Raw genomic sequence first — 15,640 nt, forward strand, 5'->3', positions numbered from 1 at the left:
TATTTTCAGGATGCTAAAACTGAAGTACTTTGGCCACATAATGAGAAGACAGGACACCCTGGAGAAGATGCTGGTGCTAGAGAAAGTGGAAGGCAAAAGGAAGAGGGGCCGACCAAGGGCAAGATGGATGGATGATATTCTGGAGGTGACGGACTCGACCTTGGGGGAGCTGGGGGTGGCGACGGCCATCAGGAAGCTCTGGCGTGGGCTGGTCCATGAAGTCACAAAGAGTCGGAAGCGACTGACTGAATAACAAAAAAATACAAATACAGTCCATAATAAAATAATGATTAAAATGTAGCATAAAACAGTGCAACAAAATGGAGAGTTGGAAAACTTGGGGAGAAAAGAACAAGGTTCTTGTTATAATATTCTGCTCTTCCTTTACTTGTTTGTAGGCCTCTTCAACAGGGCTCAAGCAACAAGCGCAAAAAGCTTCTCTCCTCGGCCACGAGGGGGCGAAGAAGACTCCGGCACCGCCGAACGTCACAACTCTGGCCACGGTTTACCATTAAAGAGAGACAGAAAAAAGATAACAACGCTTTACGCATGCGCAAATGACTTCCGAGACCCTTTCCCCTTAACAGGCCTCGTGTGTCACGTGATAGGCATGGCGAAGACGTCGGTTGTGCCCTGAGCAAAGATGGCGCTCGCCGTGGCGCAGCTGTAGAAGTCGAAGAAAGCGGCCTTTTAAGCCTTGTATTCTCGTGTCTCTTCTCCAGCCAGGAGTGGTTAAGGAGGGAGAGACTGAAGCTGCGCGTTCAGGTAGGCTGCGCGGCTGAGGCTGCTCAGAGCCAATATTGTGCCACTAGTATCTCCTGGGTGGCAACTCGCCGTCCGCAGCCATTACCCATAGAGATAGGAAAAAGGACGGAGTGACAACCAGGTGTCGGAATGCCGGGGAAGCTACCCCTGTTAGTCCGTTGCAGCAAAAAAAACAACGGGTCTTATGGCTCCTGAAAGACTTAAACACATTTATCACGGCATAGTTTTCTTGAGCTAGTGTCCGTGTAGCCAGACCTGGTTGGGGGTGGAATTTCCTGAGAGCTGCCAATAGTAAACCACATCACAGGACTTTCGCGTAGCTGTGATTAGGCAGCCGTGCGCCCACGCAGTAACAAAAGGCGCTAGCAAAGGAGTTCGTAATCTTTATAACGTAGCTTTTATATTGCACGATGTGGGGTTCCTCCCCTCAAAACACTGCCCTGCTAATTGCAGTCCAGTCTTTCCATGTTGCAGGTTGTGTGTGTTTACAACAACCTTGCAGTATAGGCTGCTGTTAATATCTGAAGGACCCCTTTCTGCCACATGGCTGCCTGCACCATACGCCTGTCGTTGGAGTCTACATCTAAAGTAAGGTGGGTGGTGATTGGGCTGAGAGCTTTTTCAGTCATAGTGCCTTGTATTTTGAAAGGCCCCCCCCCCCCCCCAGAAGTTTGCCTGGTTCCAGCCCCGACAAAGATGGAGGTGCTGCTGTGGATAGATGGTTCTGGTGTCAGGGAGATGGTGTTAAACCTATTCCCTGGGAGAACAATTTTGAGCTTGGCAGTGCTGCCAAGATCCAGCACTCTCACTAGAGGCCCAAGCTACGGCTGGCTTGCCAGTTACAGCCACTTCTGGACAGAAGAAATCTGGCCGCAGTGATCTATGCTTCGGTAACCCCTCAACTAGATTACTACAATGCATTATATATGGGACCGCCGTAGAAGACAGTTCAGAAGCTTCAATTCGTACGGAATATGGCTGCTAGAATTTTGATGGGTGAGGACCACTTCACCCATACCATGGCACTTTTAAAAGGGGCTTCTTGTCTGCCCATTCGTTTCCAGGCCCATTTCAAGGTGTTGGGATATCTAAAGTTCTAAATTGCTTGGGATCCAAACACCTGAAGGAGAGCACCTCTTCCCATATCAGCTTGTCTGTGCTTTAAGATGTGCTGCAGATGGACCCCTTCCATCAGAGATACGAAGATCCTTTACAAGGGAAAGAGATTTCTTGGCAGTGGCAACCTAGTTATGAAATGCCCTCCCCAAAGAGGCTTGCTTGGCACCAACACTGCTCTCATTTAGGCACTCGGGTTTTTTTTTCTTATCCAAGCATTTTAATAGATTTTACTGACTTAACTGAGCAAGTTCTAGGCTATTTTAAAGTTTTATCTGTTCTCTTGTTTTTGTGGTTTGTTTTGCTTTATTACATTTGGGGCGGAGGGTGTCACCAGTATGCTGATGATACTCAGCTCTATTTCTCCTTGTTGTTGGAGTCGGCTGAGGTGGTGAAGGTGCTGGACCAGTGCCTGGAGGTTATAATGGGCTGGATGAGGGCCAGTAAACTGAAGCTAAATCCTGACAAGATGGAAGCTCTGTGGATTGGTGGTTCCCGAGTCTGGGAATTGGATAAGCGACCTGTCCTGGATGGGGTTGCACTCCCCTTGAAGGAGCAGGTGCGTAGTTTGGGAGTACTCCTACATCTATTCCTGTCACTGGAGCCCCAGGTGGACTCCGTGGCCTGGAGTACATGAGGCCAGCTTTGGCTGATTCGCCAGCTACGGCCCTTCCTGGGCAGGGATAACCTAGCCACAGTAGTACATGCGCTGGTAACTTCCCGATTAGACTACTGCAATGCACTTTATGTGGGGCTGTCCTTGAAGAGGACTTGGAAGTTGCAGCTAGTGCAAAATGCGGCAGCTAGACTGCTGACCAGAACATCTCATAAAAATCATATAACACCAGTTTTAAAGGAATTGCACTGGCTGCCAATATGCTTCTGGTCGGAATTCAAGGTTTTGGTGATGACATTTAAAGCCCTAAGCAGCTTGGGACCTCAATATTTGAGGGAGCGCCTCTCCCTATTTATGCCTACCCGAGAACTGAGTTCTGTTGGAGGGGCCCTCCTCTGTGTCCCATCAGTACAAGACATACACTATGGTGGGATGTGGGAGAAGTCATTCTCTGCTGTGGCACCCTGGTTGTGGAATGCCCTCCCCTTAGAGGCCTGATTGATGCAGATATTGGTCTCATTTGGGTGCCAAGTAAAAACATGGCTTTTTACCAAAGCCTTTGAGGGCTAAATGCATTCCTTCGCACATTGTTTTAACTGTTTTATAATTTTAGATTTTAACTGGTATTAGCTTGTTTAATAGTTTATTATGTTTTTAGGTGTTTAAATTATTTATTGTTTTATACTGTTTAAATTGATTTTATCTGTATGCTGCCCTGGGATCTTAATGATATAGGGTGGGATAGAAATGTTCTAAATAAAATAAATAAAAATAAATAAATTTTTATCATGACTTTCCTCCAAGGAGCTCAAGGCAACATACATAGTTCTCCCTTCCCTTACTTTATCTTCACAACAACATCTCTGTGAGGTAGGATAGGCTGAGAAATGGTGACTGACCCAAGATCATCCAGTGAGTTTCATGGATGAGTGGAGACTTGAACCTGGGTCCTCCCCCCACCCCCATCCTAGTCCTACACTCTAGCCATTATGTTGTACATTGCCCTGAAATTTGACATGATGAAGGGCAGCATAAAACTGTTTTAAACAGATAAATGATATAAAAACTTCATTGTTTTGGTACCAGGCATGGCTGCCTGGAGGATGCTGGGAGTCATAGGACTTTTTTTCTGTCTAAATATGCATAGAATTGCACCTTAAAGTACCTTATTTTAAAAAATCAACTTCTCCCCACCAGCAAAATACTGACTGGATGAGAGTATGAACTCCTTTGTTTCTGTTCCCCTTTGGGGGTGTGTGAGTGTGGATGGTGGTAGTGGGGGAGAGGGGGACGACCCATGCTGTTACCCAAGCATAGCTACACCAAAATTCTGAATTTCCCCATTGTTTTCTGTTGGCAGCTCTTACTTCTCATCAGGGGATGGACCAAAAAATGCTTTAAAGCTGAGCACTGTGTGTGAGTCTACTTAGTCTATCTGGTTATTACTGCAGCATGGCAGGATGGGAAGTGATGGGGAAACTTAGCTCTCTGATGCTAACTGGTGGTTTCTGCTGCAGCAGTGAGTGGACAGCTGGAAACTTCCCAGGGCTAGGACAGTATTATCTCTGGGAACTGATGCAGGAGCAGAGCCAGCCGGCAGCTGGCTGTGCACCTATTAAATTTAAAATGGGTGGTTTGCTATCTTTCCCTCCTATACTGCAGTGTGTTATTCCCCTCTCTTGTGCAAGCTGTTATCCTTCAATTTCTTTTGTGCAAAGAGGCATCATTGAACTGCAAACAATAACTAGTCTTCTGCTTCCTTTTACAGATGCTTACTATGACACTTGCAGCATCTGCCCCCACCCCCCATCCCAGTTTCTTTCTAAATTTCATGTCTGTTCTTAAAGCATTGTTTTTACTCTTTCTTCACAGGAATGGATAGCTTTGTTGAAGAACCGATAGGTGAAAGACGGCACTTGTTCTCAGAAAAAGAAAGGGGTGCTCCACTCCCAGGAATGTATTTACCTTTACTCCCATGGTATTTTCACCACACAAGTAAGTTCTTAGTGGTGTGAATTGCTGAGTGGCATAATTGTTATTGCTCTACGTAACATGATAGAACTGGCAACAATGAAAGCAAGCAGCAAAAGCCCAAAGTACCTTTATCTGTTTAGGCCTTTATCATCCTATAGTACATGGCAATGTCACCTTTTATAGGAGACCTCTTATCGCTGATATATATGTTCTGGAGAATTGCGTGAAATACACCCATGGTGTCATTTCAGAATGAACTGGAGGATGTCATGTTTGAACCCCGCATGCAAAGCAAAAGCCTTTCTACAGGGGCGGCCTGTCCATATGGGCAAACTAGGTGGTTGCTTAGGGCGCCAAGTTAAGTGGGGCGCCAAATTTGAGGGGGGGGGATAAAAATATAATAACGAAGATGTCATTATTTCATTTCCCACCTGCATATAGAAGTAATATGACCAAGGCTGTGGAGGTGAGCGAGGGACCGGCTGGGGATGGTGGGGCTAAGTCAGGCTGCCCGCCTGCCTTTGGATCCTGGTCCTTCCTCAGGTGCCGCAGGATATCTTCCTGCTCCACCGCTGCTCCCAGCTGGAGGCAGGGAGTGAGAGACCTCTCCCAAGGGCAGCCACTTCCTTTGCCCTTGGAGGGCTGATCCTAGCGGCTGGCAGTGCTTTGTTGACCATTTTGCCCCGAGGATGCAACCGGGACCCTTCTTCCAGGGCTGCACTCGTCTCCTTTGTTGCTTTTATCAGACCCTCTGTACTGATACAGTGCTTAATATTTAAAAAAAAACACAAAACAATTTGGGGCAGGTTTTATTATAAATTATAATATTTCTGCTTCTGAAGAGGTGGCTGGGGGGCGGGGGGAGTGCCTCTTCATCAAACAGAAAATAGAGGCAAAATGTTTCCCAGTTTACCCAAAACCTCCGCCTAGATCTGCCCTTGAGGTTTGGGGGCGAAAGCACCAACTGCATGGTTTGCCTAGGGTGCCCGTTGCTGGAAGCTAGTCTAGGGCCACCCCTGCATTACTGCCTGTGGAAAAGCTAGCGTGTCAAGCAGATGAGTTCTAGCTTAACCTTTGCTCTGCCATTCTAGTTTTCTCCTTGCAAGTCAAATTCAGTCCTGTGGTCCTCACCCGTACATTCTGATGTGGTACAGTGCTAGGGTGGCTGTACCACGTGATGCTTCTGAGTATAACGAGGTTGAAGTTGAAGGTTGCAGTTCTAGAATCTTGCACCGTTCCCTTATCATTCACCTACAGCTGTTGTGTCTTCTATTGTGTTCCTCTGCAAGTCCTCTTGCCCACTCTCTCCTTTGCCTGCTGTGGGGCAAAATGTGGGTTCTGCTAGCAACAGCAGGCAGGGGAAGGTGGGCAATTGGAGGGTAGGAGTAGCAATTACAGTCTTGTTACATGCATTTACTAGAAGGGGCTGCCCTTGTGCTATATAAGGCCCACGTATACTGATGCCACTGTGTAAGTTAGGTAGTAGGAACATTAATTAATTTGAGGGTATAGCCATTTTCTTTGGGCAAGGACCTGACCATCTTAATTTAGAGAATGCTTTACAGTAGAGGTTTTTTTTTTTTTTTAAGAGCACTTCAGATTCTTAGGCATGTACAGGAGCTTCTTGGGTGCCAGTCCTGCAGAGAGACGGGAAACTTCAGAATATTAGGCACCGGCATTAAATGTCTTTTTCATTTTTGCTTTACACGTCCCTCTCCCTATGCATAACACTTAAAAAAAAAAAAAGAGCATTTTCAGTAGTCCCCCCTCCCCAACCTCTGGAATGCCCTCCCAAGGGAAGCTGGCCTTGCACTCACGCCACGATCTTTCCTGTGTCAGACTAAGACTTCCCTGTTCTCCCAGGCTTTAAATTTTCTTCCAAGTCTTTAAAAAATATTTTAGTATTTTAGGGCACAGTCCTGTGCATGTTTAGACAGAAAAAAAGTCCTACAACTCCCAGCACTGGGAGTTGTAGGACTTTTTTTCTGTTTAAACATGCATAGGATTGCGCCTTTAGTATTTTATTATCTTAGTCCCTGCAGTGTTGTTTATTGTCCTAGTCCCTGTAGTGTGGTACTGTATTTTATGCCGCATTGGCACATCTGTGAGTTCTATATTGTTGACTTTATTGTGATTTTATTTGTACTATTATTGTTACTGTAAAATGCCTAGAAAAATTATTTTATGAGTTGTTTTATAAATTAAATAAATAAAAAAACCTGTGTTCTTTTAAATGTAATCTTCATTATGAAGGCCCTGCGTACTCAATTATATCTGGAAGATACCATCAGTGGTAACTCGCACAAGTCTTTTCATATGCATTGGACTCATTGGAGGGTTGCTGCTGTGACATGTTGTGATTGTGGAGCAGACATGGGAAGCGTGTGGTCCTGGACTGCAACTCCCATCAGCCCTAGCTAGCAGAGCCAGTGGAGGAATGATGGGTGTTGCAATCCAACAATATCTGGAGAGCCACACATTCCCCATCCCTGCTGTAATGTCAAATTGAGAAATGCAAAGTGACAACTGCTGCCAATTAAATCACCTCATCACAAGTTCTTGTGCACGCAGGGAAAAAAAAAGATAATCCTTACTCCTGTTGCTTTTTAGTTGTCACAATATGGTGTGCAACATACCTGTGTACAGCAAACATATTTGGGAAAAGGATGCTGCAGCATATTTACAAGAAGTTAAAAAAGGCAGTGAGATTAACTTTTTTGTGATGTGATCAAGAGTTATACAGTCAGGGCCAGAAATATTGGAACAAGGATAACTGTTTTGGCAGTTGGCCTCTGTACACCACCACATTGAAGTTGAAAGGAAACACCCCCCAATGGGAGCGAAGTCAGGACTTTCAGCTGTAATTCAAGGGGTTTGACAAAAGTGGGGCACTAACCATTCAGGAAAGACAGCCAGTGGCATACACACACACCCATCGTTGGTGGCTCATAAGTAATGGAACAAACCAACATCATTTCAAACTTAAGGATCACCTTTAATACCTGGATTAAAATCCTTTGCAGTCAATGACTGCCTGAAGTCTGGAACCCATGGACATGGCCAAATGCTGAGTTTTCTCCCTCGAGATGCTTTGCCAGGCCTTTACTGCAGCTGCCTTCAGCTGCTGCTTGTTTGTGGGTCTTTCTGCCTTCAGTCTTGTTTTCAGTAAGTGAAAAGCATGCTGTATTGGGTTGAGATCAGGTGACTGACTTGGCCATTGAAGAACATCCCACTTCTTTGCCTTGAGAAACTCTTGGGTAGCTTTTGCTGTATGTTTTGGGTCATTCTCCATCTGCATTATGAAGCGGTGTCCTATCTGTTTGGCAGAATTCAGCTGAATCTGAGCAGAAAGTATAGCCCTATACACTTCAGAATTCATCCTGCTGCTTTTATCAGCAGTCAGGTCATCAATAAACACCAGTGACCCGGTTCCATTGGCAGCCATACATGCCCATGCCATAGCACTGCCTCCACCATGTTTGACAGATGATGTGGTATGCTTTGGATCATGAGCTGTTCCTTTCCTTCTCCATACTTTTCTCTTCCCATCATTCTGGTACAAGTTCATCTTGGTTTCATCAGTCCAAAGAATCTTCCAGAACTGGGCAGGCTTTTTTAGGTGTTTGCTGGCAAAGGCTAATCTGGCCTTTCTGTTCTTGAGCATTATCAGTGGTTTGCACCTTGTTGTGAAGCCTCTGTATTTACATTCATAAAGCTGTCTCTTGACTGTAGATGTTGACCATGACATGCCTACCTCCGCAAGAGTGTTCTTGACCTGGCTAGATGTTGTGAAAGGGTTCTTCTTCACCCTGAGCAGAATTCTGCGGTCATCCACTTTAGTTGTCTTCTGTGGTCTTCCAGGCCTTTTGCTGTTGCTGAGCTTGCCAGTTAATTCCTTCTTTTTCAGGATGTTCCAAACTGTTGTATTGGCCACTCCCACTGTTTTTGCTATCTCTCTGATGGGTTTATGTTGTTTCCTCAGCCTAATGATGGCCTCCTTCACTCGCATGGACACCTCTTTGGACCTCATGTTGGGAGTTCCAGTGAACAGCTACCACATGCAAATGTAACACTCAGAACCACCTCCAGGCCTTTTATCTGCTTGATTGGTCATGGGGAACCCATGGAGTACCTGCCCATGCAGCTGCTTGTCAGCCATTCGTTCCATTACTTATGAGCCACCAACGATGGGGGAGTGTGTATGCCACTGGCTGTACTTCCTGAATAGTTAGTGCCCCACTTTTGTCAAACCCTTTGAATTACAGCTGAAAGTCCTGACTTTGCTCCTATCTGGGTGTGTTTCCTTTCAACTTCAGTGTGGTGGTGTACAGAGGCCAACTGCCAAAACAGTTATCCTTGTTCCAATATTTCTGGCCCTGACTATATGTAACGTTGATGAAATGAAGCTTTAATTCCTGCATTTACTTCCTTATTGAGTCCACCCTTGAATATATAGGTTTACAGGTTTTTCTGTCCGCTGAAGTCTACATACGTAATTGTATTAGGAATGCATGTGACTTAATATCTGTTAATAAAAATGATACTTACGTTACAGCAACTAGGCACTGGAAGCCCTCAGAATTTCAGAAGGCGAAAGAAGAGTGTTTAAATTGCATACAGGATGCGCTCTTACAGTCTCAGTGGCAGAGGGCTGCAGAACTAATGATAAGCTATCTAGAGATGTTGGAGAACACCTCTCAGGAGAAGCAGCTCGCAGCTCATGAGGTAAGTGCCAGTGTGGTGTAGTGGCAAGAGCGTTGGACTGAGAGTCAGGAGATCCGGGTTCTAGTACCCACTCGACAATGGAGGCTCACTGGGTGACTTTGGGCCAGTCACAGGCTCTCAGCCCAACCTACCTCACCGGGCTGTTGTTGTGAGGATAAAATGGAGTAGGATTATGTACACTGCCTTGGGTTCCTTAAGAAAGAAAAAAAGGCAGGATATAAATGTAATAAACAAACAAGCCAAGGGTGCAAGCCTATGCATGTTTAGACAGAAAAAAAGAGTTGTAGGACATTTTCTGACTAAACATGCATAGGATTGTTCCCTAAGAGAGCAGTCTTATAGGCTAGAAGCCCAAATGACAGAGCACTATGATGTTGGAGCCGTCTATCCATCCAGAGCCCCATCAGGCTTTTGCCAGGGGAAGAGCAGCAGAGGCTTTTTTTGGCCTCCCATTGGACCGAAACAGTGATTTTTGCTCAGTGGGCCTCAGAGCCCCATTTAACTCTGTGCTGGGGGTGGGAGCTGAGAGGCTGTTGGATCCACGACCTCTCCCCATGCCCTGGCACACCTCCAACACTTTTTCCCTTCCCAAGGTTGGAGCTCTGACCTCAGGAGAGGGAGCCATTGCTGAGTTTTCCATGGTGGCTGGAAGGGGCTTGGGGTGGGGGATCAGCAGTCAGACCTCCCCCTGTGACTTCCAGGCTCTGTCTCCAGCCTCGGAGGGGGGGATCCGCTGCATCCTATGGCACCCAGGACACTGCCTGGGGGGTATAGGATTGTGCTCTAATGCCCTAATTCTAAACGGGAGAGATGTTGGAGAAATGTTGAACTGATTTCTGTGGCCTGTACTTCCATGTAATATGTTTAGGAATAGGGTAGAAAATGCTTTTGTGTAAAAAGACAGAGCCTTTTTCGGTATCCAGGAAAGATGTGCCTCTTTCCTTGTTGTAAGTGAGAGTATACGATAAATGTGCACTTACGCTCATTTTAGTAATCACAGTTTACTTTCTCTGCTTCGGCTTTATTGTTCACTCTGAATGTGTTTTCTCTGTAATAGGAGATCTGGAGAATAGGAACTGAGATTTTGCAGCAGCATCCACGGAGCAATATAGAAGAGACTAACCACTTTGCTGATAGGATGAAAAATTCAGGGATTAAAAGATATTTAAAGGTGAGGATAGTTTCAAAAGTTTGAAGATTCAAATAGTCTGAAACTACTTTTTTCTTACTTTTTAGCAGTGTTTATGCTTTTGTTATTCTTTGCAGAAACTTACCTTGGGAAAAATTTGCTTTTGTATTTTAATTACAGAAGAGCATTTTACATATGGCTCTGTGGTTGTTCAAAACACTGTATGCTGATGTAATTTATGTGATTCTCCTCATCTCTTAGAAGGATATAGGTATGCAGTTCACTCCCTTGAACTGGGGCATATCAGCCCACGTATGTGTAAGAAATGCACCAATTTTGTACTTGTACAGATCAATCTGGGGCTCTTTATATGGGCTGAAGCTCAAAAACATACACACACTCCTAGCTGTGCTTTTTTGAGGGCCCTTGGCAAGACACCCTCACTGGGGCCCCCTTCCTTAGTGATTCTACTTTCTCACCACCATTATCACCAGCTGTGTTCCTCGTCCTCTTTCTCATCATTGCCACCTTTGCTTGCCTGATGGGCAGAGAGCCAGCAAGCAAGTAGGCAGAGGCATCTGCTGCTGCTGCTTCTCACCACCAGAGCGAGGGGCAGGTGAACAAGTAGGCTGCAATGGCAAAGAGGAGGAGCAACTCCAGGGAGCTATTGTCAGTGGGTCTCTGCTGGAATGTGGGCCCTTGGCAGGTGCCTAAGCATGACTACCCTACATGCTGGCACTGCACTTGTGTGCTTGTAGTGATCCATCTGTGGTGTCTTATACAGGATGATGCTCCAAAACAGTCCCACCCCCCAGTGCGCTCAAGTGCTTCCCCATTCTTTTCACTGTGTGGGATTGTTCCGAAGACACATCCCTATTCGGCATGGGGAGCTGCCATTTGGCACTGAAGTTAATGGGCAGATCTGCCAATGCAGGAGCACTCTGTGCCCATCAGAATTAGCATTGTAACCTTGTATTTCAGCTTGCTGTTGCTGAGGAGGATAGTAAATCAGGTTTTGACAAATTATTACAGGTTTCTTTAGAGCATGCCTTCCATCTCCTGTGCAGTGGATTTCTGGACGAGGCCTATCAGCAGCTGGTCCAGGCAGAAAGCTGGCGCTACGGAGAACAAACGGTTGCTCACGAAAAAGAGCTGAAGCTCATTCAAGGCTATAGGGGGCTGTTGGACTATTATAAGTGGCTACAAAAGAAGACTGACATGCTGGAGCTTGGTGAGGATCTGCTTTGGGTACTGTGGTGCTGCTCGTAATGGTAACTCTTGCAGAAGACCATGTGTTTTACATTCAGTTCTTGAAACTTAAGCTGCAATCCTAAGCATGTCTGACTAGGGATGAAGCCCCACTGAACACCATGGGACTTAGTTCTAACTAAATGTGCTTAGGATTGTGGTGTTAGTCTGCTTTCCTTCTTTAGCATAACAGAAGGTTAGTTGTCAAGATTATGTTGTGAGGGCACAATCCTATCTAGATGCCTACCGAGTTCAGAGGCTGACAGGTATCCTATATAGAGTGGGAAAAGTGTGGAGACGATCATAAGAACGTAAGAAGAGCCCTGCTGGATCAGACCAGGGGTCCATCTAGTCCAGCATCCTGTTCATACAGTGGCCAAACAGCTGTTTATCAGGAATCCACAAGCAGGACATGAGCGCAACAGCTCCCTCCCGCCCATGTTCCCCAGCAATTGGTGTACATAGGCTCACTGCCCCTGGTACTGGAGGTAGCACATAGCCATCAGGACTAGTAGCCATTGATAGTTTCTCCTCCAGGAATTTGTCCAACACCCTTTTAAAGCCATCCAATTGGTGGCCATCACTACATCTTGTGGTAGTGCATTCCATAGTGTTAACTATGCACTGTGTGGAGAAGTACTTCCTTTTATCTCCCACCAATCAACTTCATGGGATGACCCCGGGTTCTAGTATTTGAGAAAGGGAGAAAAATGTTTCCCTATCCACATCCGCCACAGCATGCATAATTTTGTAGACCTCTATCATGTCTCCCCTCACCCTCTGCGCCTCTGTGCTTCTCCCCTTCTGCATTTTTGGTAGATGGGTATTTTTGCCCATCTAGCTAAGGCTCTGTGGATGGGGAGGGAAGGAGGCTGGGGAGAGCTCATATCCCTGCTTCCCCAGTCCTCCCCACCCACAGAAACACCCCTTTCTATCCTCTCTGAGGTTGTGTTCGTGAGCTCAGAGAGGAAGCTGGCACAGTTCTCTCTGGGCCGGCGGGGAGGAGAAGGGGGCTGGGAGCTCAGACTCCTGGGTCCGAGATCGGAGCGCTCTCTCTGACCTCAGGTCCGGGAATCCGAACTAACCTGTGGCCCCCCAGACGCTGTTTAGGGGCTGTAGGATTGTTCTTAAGACTCTTGTTCTTCGTCCTTGCATCTACGTATATTGAATCTTACACAAGGAACTGAGAGTTATGGTACTTCAACGTAATCGCTTTCTCAGTAAAGAAAACTGACCTAATAACAGTAATTTCAGTCTGCTTTGCTAATAAGTTTGCTCAGATTCATTAGCCTGGGGTAAATATAATGCTTAACCACGGTTTGTTGCCTTAAACCTGATTAAGATCCCCAAAATATAGTGACATCATGGTTTAGTTTGCAAATGAAATCCCATACTCTGGAGGGAATTTTAGGGAGACACCAGTGAAATCTGCTTGTCACCTTGCAAGTGTACAGGTAGGGAAGCCATGGTTGCTTCGAACAGATGTAGCATTTAACAATGGCTAATGTGAAACACAGGTTGCAACCCCACTTCATAGTTTTGCATCCTGGCTTGTGGCCAATCCATAACTGTGGCTTGGGTATATTAAACAAAACAAAACAAAGGAAACTGTGTTGGTCAAAAAAATCTAAAATCCATATAGTCTAATACCTTTATTAGGACAATTCAAAGATGACAAAAAATGAGCCAGTTTTTGAGATCTCCAGATCTCTTTATCAGGCAAGATGTTACAAAAAGCAGTTGCGGAGGGGGCGGGGAGGCTGACTGGATGTTGTATTCAGGACGTCTGCTTAGCCAGAGTCGTAAGGTGATATATAGGAGAAGGGTTTGCAGACATTCAAATTGGGCTCTGCCCTATGTGGTGGTTTCAGGTATCAATGCCTCTAGGACCACTGGGAAAAAGAAAGTAGCAGACAATTGTTGAGCTTCAATTTTTGAAAATATAGAATCCAGCTGTTAACTCAAAACTGTCTCCATCCTGGATGAACCAGACAGGTTCCTTGGTTGGTGGGAAACCAAAGTAGAGATTAACTAGGTAGTTGGTTCTGGATGAACCAAAGCAATGCTGTGTGTTTCAGGTGAAGGAACAGCTAAGTTGTTAGCAGTTGGGAACATTAGGTTTGGATATAGCACTGTAAACTAGCGCTGGCTCTACCATTAGGCAGAGTTAGGCAGCCACCTTGGGCAGCTGACTTAGGGTGTCATGTATATTACTGTATTTTTACTCTCAGGGAGAGGTGTTTGTGGGATTTTCTGCATTAGGTACCAAAATAACTTGGCCAGCTTTTTGTGCTATGCATCATGACTTGAGGAAAAGCACTATTGGCTCTTCTGGAGGAAATCATGTACGCTGCCTTAGGCTCCTTGGGGGGAAAAGGCAGATATAAATATACATCAATAAATTCTGCTTAAGGCAGCAAAATGTCTTGGGCTGGCTCTGGCATAAATTAATGGTACGTAACCTCATTATCTAGTCTGTGATGGCTTCTTTTGGGACCAGAAAAACTCTAGAAATATAGAATTGGAAAAAGTGCAGAAAAGGGCAACAGTGATCAAGGGGCTGGAGCAACTCCCCTATGAGGGAAGGTTACGACATCTGGTGCTGTTTAGTTCAGGGAAAAAAGCCGAGTATGGAGAGACGTGATAGAGGGGTACGAAATTATGCATGGTGTGGAGAAAGTGGATCGGGAGACATTTTCCTCCCTCTCTCATAATACTCTCTCATAATAATCACCCAGGGTCATCCCATGAAGCTGCTTGGTGGGAAATTCAGGACAGATAAAAGGAAGTACTTTCTTCACATGGTGCAAACTATGAAATTTGCTACCACGAGATGTAGCGATGGCCACCAACATGGATGGATGGCTTTAAAAGAGGATTAGACAAGTTCATGGAGGGTAAGACTACCCATGGCGACTAGTTCTGATGGATATATAGTACTTCCAGTATTGGAGGCAGTATGCCTCCATATACCAATTGCTGGGGAACACGAGCAGGAGAGTGCTGTTGCACTCATGTCCCACTTGTGATCTTCCCTCAAGCCGCTGGCCACTGTAGGAACAAAATGCTGGACTAGAGAGGCCTTTGGTCTAATCCAGTATGGCTCTTTGTATCTTATGTTCTTAAAATGCAGAATGCAGCGACTGTAGTACGAATTTGATATTTTCCTTTGGTTCTTTCAGTGTTCCTGGAAAGCTGCTTTTGAAACAAACTAGTTTCCAATCATTGTACTTAACATAAGAGATGTATGTCTTGTCTTCCACAGATGAAGGCAGCTATGCAGAGTCTTCTGTTCAGCAGGAAATGAAACGTTTGTACCAGCAGGCTAAAGGGAGCCTCAAGGAGATTATTAAAATTCCTGGAGTTTGGGATCCTTTTGTGATGTGTTATGTGGATGTAAGAGCACACTTTTCTTATACAGCAGTCTTGGGAATTCCATGTCATACAACACAGTGACCGTCTCTAGCTTCAGTGGCTTTAAAGAAGTATTGAATTCTGTGTCAGGGCTCCCCAGTCTTTTTGGGCCCATGGGTACATCTGTAAATTTGAGAAACTGCCTGGGCACCACCACAAAATGAGGGCATGACTAGTCACAAAATGGCTGTTGGCGGGGCTAGCTAGTCACAAGGGACATGTACTCTGTTTCAGTAGCCACATGGTTTGACAGTTTGATCTGAACCAACGAATACTATGTGCCTCTAATGTTTCCAGGCATTTGTTCCACCCAGCTTTTGTTTGAGGCATAATCTAAAGCTCTTAATTCTGACCCATTGTCCCCATTTCCTGACTGCTGAATTGTTTTCAGTGAAAGCTTTTCTTTTAATGTGTTTGTTGTGTTGTAAAATGAAAATGTGGTCTACAACTTTAAATAATCAGTTACATATTTGTTCTCCTTCAGATGCTGGAACACTATGAGAAGTACGAAGAAGCAAGGGAAGTGTTAAGTGAATATGCATATAACTCCAGATTTCCTTCCAACCCTAATGCTCATGTCTTCTTCTATCAGTTCCTAAAGAGAAGGGGTGAATCGAGGAAAATGCAGATCTCTGCACTCCAGGTGTGAGACT

General features: G+C 45.3%; 1 protein-coding gene across 5 annotated transcripts in view; it reads left to right on the top strand.

The window, feature by feature from the left end:
• The first annotated feature begins 610 nt into the window (after positions 1 to 610).
• The window catches only part of TAF1A (TATA-box binding protein associated factor, RNA polymerase I subunit A), a 28,937-nt gene continuing 13,907 nt past the window's right edge, over positions 611 to 15,640 (top strand). The window contains exons 1-8 of one of the 5 annotated variants that reach the window (XM_084828737.1): positions 611 to 765; positions 2,261 to 2,440; positions 4,370 to 4,492; positions 9,027 to 9,196; positions 10,254 to 10,367; positions 11,358 to 11,556; positions 14,839 to 14,969; positions 15,472 to 15,630. In XM_084828737.1, the coding sequence (XP_084684863.1) occupies positions 4,372 to 4,492; positions 9,027 to 9,196; positions 10,254 to 10,367; positions 11,358 to 11,556; positions 14,839 to 14,969; positions 15,472 to 15,630 (894 nt within the window). In that variant the 5' untranslated portion in view covers positions 611 to 765; positions 2,261 to 2,440; positions 4,370 to 4,371. Of the gene's footprint in view, positions 1,359 to 2,260; positions 2,441 to 4,369; positions 4,493 to 7,007; positions 7,171 to 9,026; positions 9,197 to 10,253; positions 10,368 to 11,357; positions 11,557 to 14,838; positions 14,970 to 15,471; positions 15,631 to 15,640 lie in introns of those variants that run through there. The other 4 variants (XM_084828735.1, XM_084828734.1, XM_084828736.1 and 1 more) reach the window with 4 other exon arrangements.

The sequence above is a fragment of the Heloderma suspectum genome, chromosome 1, assembly GCF_057233095.1.
Source record: "Heloderma suspectum isolate Gila_16-S chromosome 1, 16-S_ref, whole genome shotgun sequence".
In the NCBI taxonomy this organism is placed as follows: Eukaryota; Metazoa; Chordata; class Lepidosauria; order Squamata; family Helodermatidae; genus Heloderma; species Heloderma suspectum.